This window comes from Montipora capricornis, chromosome 7, assembly GCF_036669925.1.
Source record: "Montipora capricornis isolate CH-2021 chromosome 7, ASM3666992v2, whole genome shotgun sequence".
Classification (NCBI taxonomy): Eukaryota; Metazoa; Cnidaria; class Anthozoa; order Scleractinia; family Acroporidae; genus Montipora; species Montipora capricornis.
The window spans coordinates 25,414,273-25,419,795 of record NC_090889.1 but is presented as its reverse complement, the minus strand read 5'-3'; the positions used below and the strand labels follow the sequence as shown (position 1 = coordinate 25,419,795).

The window sequence follows — 5,523 nt, the reverse complement described above, 5'->3', positions numbered from 1 at the left end:
ACTCCCTATCAGCAAGATAACGCGTGCACAAATATGCAAATCAGTCTCTTTGAGGGTAGAGAAACTGAAGCGGAAATGCCGCAACTCAAATCGTTGAGGTAATTCTCGAATTTTCGTTTCAGTTCTTTAAGATCACAATTCATAAATTTGAGTCAGTTTGCTTATAACAATTGAACAACCTAGGTCTCATTTGCTGCGATATGAATGCCGTGGCGGACTTTTCCATCATCTGAAATCATGATCAACATGTGAAACTATAGCGTTTTTGTGCTTGTTGATCCCGACACGGTTCATAGCCAGATGTTGGCCTCTTTAAGCGCTTAAATGTAAGAACGTGGATTTTAATAAAAGTCAAAATAATGTAAGTTTTAACATTCTTAATTAATCAGTCCTTTCCCTCCTAGATTTTAACGCAAAACGATTTTACACATCAAACGGAGGCCGGTTTAGGGAATTATGGAAGCTTTTGTAAAAAATCCGACGTTTCTTATAAGTACAGCCGCTTAATAAGATTAAGGCTAGTTTTTGTAAGCCCCACAATGTATCTTTTTTTAACCTTTACCCAAACCAGAACCCTAAATAAACAGTCGTAGGTCGTCATGCAGTACCTTATTCGTAGTTATTTCCGCGGGGAAGTAAATTTCGCCTATAAAGCGGAAAGGCATATTTCGCGAGACTTAAATATCGCGATTTGACGAAAAGCTTATGTTGAAAGGAACTAAGTTCACGAAAACTGTCGAAATAATGACCTGCATTATCAAACAGTCAGTCTCAGTTCTTTACACCAAAGTTAAGGATACGAAGCAACGAAGATCATCCCTTGTGCAAGGGTATCGGAAATTCCACTCAAAGTTGAAATTTCGGAGGCCACGACAAGGAACCGAGAAGTAATTAACAAAGAAAAAGAGTTTTTTGTCACGAGTTACAAGGAGCCAGATAGGAATGGGTTATTTGACAACTTCACAAAGGATGTTTTACAGGACTACAACGAGATTGTATTAATTCAGACGAAAAGAGGTGGAACTCCGAAAGTTGAATAGATAACATCAGGACAAATAATCTAAAGGGTTTCATACAAGAGTGTTAAATTTCGCGTCGTCAAGCGTGTCCTTAGACTTAATTTTCTCGGTAGAACAGCAACAGCAACAGCGACAGCGAGTTGTATACTGTAGTTACACTGAAAAGGAATTCGACAAATTAAAGTATGAAAGCAAGAAATTAAATTACGCAGGTTGAACTTAAGTATGTAGTTGTCCGTTATGGATCACCTGTCGCTACAGTAAAATATTTCTTGTCTCTAATTAAGCTAAAATTACTCCATTTTACTTGACTTGGTTTTTTAAGTTGGGTAGTTTTTGGATTTTTTTGGCAAAAAGCAGAAACAAATCCAACGATTTGGAGACGATAGCCTCGTATAACCATCTCTTTGCTATAATTTGCAATGCAGAAATCCTGACAATCGAAGCTGTATTGATTGTCAATACGCTAGTATTTAATTTTATTCCGTTACGCAGCACATTACGCTTTCGATTGAGCATGGTTGCGTGTATTTGACCAAGGAAGTTAAAAGGGAAATATGGCTTTCTTCATCGTAGGGTTTACAAATCCAGCATTGGTTACTCTTGGACTTGTATTTTGCTCGGCCGTCGTGTTTGAAGTTAAAGCCAGCATTTTAGATCCAAGTTTAATATCACAGGAGTTGCGCTCCTTCGCTAACAATGCTCTTGGTGTGGACGAACTTCAAGTAAGATAAAAATATTCATGAGCGTTCAGTGGAAACGTATTTCAGAGTTCCAGTGTGATAATGGCAACACAATTTAGTGTTGTTGTTTTTTACAGATTTTTCGAAGTAGAGCTTTATTTGCTTACTGTAGTCACGTCAAAACAATAAGCTCCGTTCTCCTTTTTATAAACGTGCTAGGTGCAAGGAGGAAAACACTACTCTAATGTCCTGGCCTTAAAGACGATTTTATACACGCAGTTTCAGGTCATTTATATCTACATTTGAGCAAGAAAGTGAAAATTGTGATCAAAGTCGTTATAAATTGCGCAAAAAATTATTTCCTGTTTGGACGGGCCCTAGCTTAGAGACCGATTAGCAACTTAAATTCAGTACTTAATTTTATTGTGACAAGTTGGTAATCCTTTCACCAGTATTAAGAAGACCGCGAGCTCGACTAACATTGGCCATCCGTTAAGTTTGTTTTTAGGTGCGACATCTGGCTTCAGGTAGTATATCGAATAGAAGACAAAATTTAAAGCATTTTAGTGTCCGCCGAAAGAACAAATAACTTGAATTAATCTATCAATTATCATTCACCGTAAAACTGCCCTGGGGCATCAGGATGCAGAATCTTAACTGAGCAAAATTAAAAGCAATAGACGGAGGAGACCAAACTAAGACAACGTTAACAGAGATCTAATTCTCAAGTTCTCCAGAAACCTGTAGAAGGCCTAGAAGTATGGACGTACCCTCGCACGAGAGTCAATGAATGCTCGAGGAAGTTGTTTGTAACCGCAGCATTTAATTTGCAAGTTTAAATTCCTTGAAATCATGAGTCAGACGATTTTCAGTTACACGCAATCTTGTTATGTTTACCCTTCTTTTGATTCTCTTCAAATGAAAGATTCAATTGCGCTTCGTTAAATTTGAGTCAAATTGCATTTTGACTAAAAATAACTTCAGATCCGCAGTTAATCCTTAAAGTAATTCATGTTTTATGCACGAGTCCTTTTCGCTCTGTTTCTGTGAAACTTAAATTAATCTTTGTTGAATTTAAGCCACAATGTGCTAGTTTGACCGAGCGAACTTGAACACCCGCAGAATCCTATTTGATCAATAAATGAACTGCATGAGCGCATTTCAAATCTCAATGAGCATGCATCCACCTAGAAATTAATTGACAGTAAAAGGTAACTAAAACACGAAATAAGAAAAAAAAAAAAAAAAAAAGGAAAATTAAAAATAGTTCAATGGTTCAAGGAAAAAACTTTCGCCAAACATGTTTTCAAGGCAGAATTAAAAGACGAAACCGAAACAGCACTTTTTAGAGCAATAAGAAGGGCATTCCATAATGTAGGTGCACAAAGGAACCGTTGGTCGCGGAATTCATTGTAAAAATAACATAAAGCGATTTGGAGGATGCGGCAGGGTTCGTGGTGGTTGGTATTCTCGTTGCAGAGACGATAAATCTGTTGGAGAGACCATGAGGCGACCAGTGAAGTTTTTGGAGGGATGGTGTGATGTGTTCATGTTGATTAATTCCAGTAATAGTATGTGGCAGTGTTTTGAATTCTTTGTAGTTTCTCAAGTTCCTGTTTTGGAAGACGGTCAGAAGATAGTACTTCACTGAGTAGTCTAGGCGTGAGATTACAAGTGCATGAACCAATAATTGGAGGTTTTCAGGCTTTGTTAGATATTTACGAATGCGGCCTATAGACCTGATCGCGTTGGTACCCTTCTTGCAGATCTTGTATAGGTGGTATGTTAGCGACAGGCTATTATCGAAGATAACTCCAAGATCATCAACTCTCTCAGCAAGTTCAATATCGGTGTTATCGAAATGGAATTTTTCTACCATAGGCGTCTACTTCTTAGCATATTTTGTGTGTTCCATAGCATTATATCCTTGATACATTTTCGAAGGGCACTTTAAGCTACGGTAATACGAGCAACAAAAATGTCCAACTTGTCTCGCAACATTTGCAGGGAAACTGGTGTTTGCTGGGAAACTGGTGTTGGGAAGCTGTTGAAAACTGAACGATGTTGCGCGTTTTGCATCGCACGCACAACCTGTGTTGCAAGTTGCTGCAGCTTGTTTCAGACTGAAAGTAGAATGGATCTTTACTTTCTGCAACATGCTGAAGCAACTCGGAACATTTTTTTTTGTTGCGAGACAGGTTGTGCATGGGATGTTAAACGCGCAACATCGCGCAGTTTTCCACTAGTTTCGCGGCAATGTTGCGAGACAAGTTAGACTTTTTTGTTGCTCGTATTACCATAGCTTTGTCTCGACACTGACGTTGCGAAATAAGTTGCACGAAACATTACTCATGCAATGTAACATACTTGCAAGGGCCAAAAACATTGCCACGGAAACAAGTAGTGCAGAAACCGGAGAGCATAATCATAGAGTTCTACCTTCCACAAGGCTTCACCCAACGTTGCAACGAATTTTTAAAGCATTTGTAACCGCGCCTTTACGGCTCACCGTATTTCTTCAGAAGACAGTTTTCGATTCAAAGTAAGGTAACGGTATTTGTCAATATTCTTACATTCTGAATTGTTTTCTTTCGTTTTGAAATACAAATTGCAGAGAAAGCACAGCCAAATAAAAAGTACAGAGCACCTCCCACCTCTGCGGTAGTAAGTGGGCTGAGTTCAAGTCTAAATTGTACTCAGCAAGGGCCAATATACGAGGGTTTTTCTCCGGGTACGCCGGTCTTCCTCGGGGTAGGGAAGCCCCATAAGTCTTCCTCCGGTTTTCCTCGAGATTCTTTTCAGGTAGCTCGGGGATGGGTCTCCCACCCGTTCCCTATAAAATTGCGAAAAAATAAAAAATCAAAATTAAAACTGTGACGCTTAGGTGGATTCCCTGGGATTTCTAGGACTACAAATCACTCTTAATTCTAACAGGTATCTTAATAGTTTATTGTTTTGTTAATTGCAGGAATATTTCAATAGACTTAGCTATGATACACGAAACATCGATGGTGCAAAGCTCACCGAGGAGCTCGCTCTGAAGATGCAAGAAAAGTTCACAACACGTTTTGATGTTGCAAGACGATTAAGAAACGCTGTTGAGGCTTCCTACCTTCAGACCCCAAGTACAGCTACAGCAAAGCAGTGTTGTGAGATAGATAAATCAACTTTGATATACGATGAAAGATTTCGAACAAAAGTTGATCTAAACAACGTCTGCTTAAAAATCTCGGGTAGCGCTCCACCAGACCCGATACACTTGGATTCCGGGGCAATTTTAAAGGAAGCAAAGAACATTTTAAAAGAGTATTCTTTTATAAAATGGCAGTACTTTGGTTCCGAGAAGGGTGTGATGACCAATTTTCCAGTTTTTAATGATTCTGAACCTTGCGACGGCTACGACCCGCGTTTCAGACCTTTCTATGTCGAAACCGCTATACCAGAAGCAAAAGATGTGCTGTTGGTGATTGATACAAGTCGTTCCATGGAAGGCAATATGAAGATCGCTAAAGAGGCTGCAAAAACGTTGTTGGACACCATAAATCCAAAGGATCAGGTAATCCGTATGGTATGAAAAATGAGAAGTGACGATCCTGTACATATGTGCATATATACTTTATTTCAGCTTGAATTTCACAGTAGCCCAATGGCTAATAGGGACAGATCTACGACGGCGACTTCAACGAAAACTTTACCTCAAAATATCACTTTGCTTTATCATAATACTTTCGCGGTTATTCTATCTCGTTCACTTCTTACAATTTGGGTGACGTATCCTAAAAATAAATTGGTACGAGCGGTTACAAAGTGAAAAAAATAGA

The 5,523-nt window shown here is 38.9% G+C and overlaps 1 protein-coding gene across 1 annotated transcript in view; it reads left to right on the top strand.

Moving 5' to 3' along the window:
• Positions 1-1,516: 1,516 nt before the first annotated feature.
• LOC138056565 (VWFA and cache domain-containing protein 1-like) overlaps positions 1,517-5,523 on the top strand; it is a 27,135-nt gene continuing 23,128 nt past the window's right edge. The window contains exons 1-2 of the mRNA XM_068902383.1: positions 1,517-1,744; positions 4,671-5,258. Coding sequence (XP_068758484.1) covers positions 1,577-1,744; positions 4,671-5,258 — 756 coding nt within the window. The 5' untranslated portion in view covers positions 1,517-1,576. The remainder of the gene's footprint in view (positions 1,745-4,670; positions 5,259-5,523) is intronic.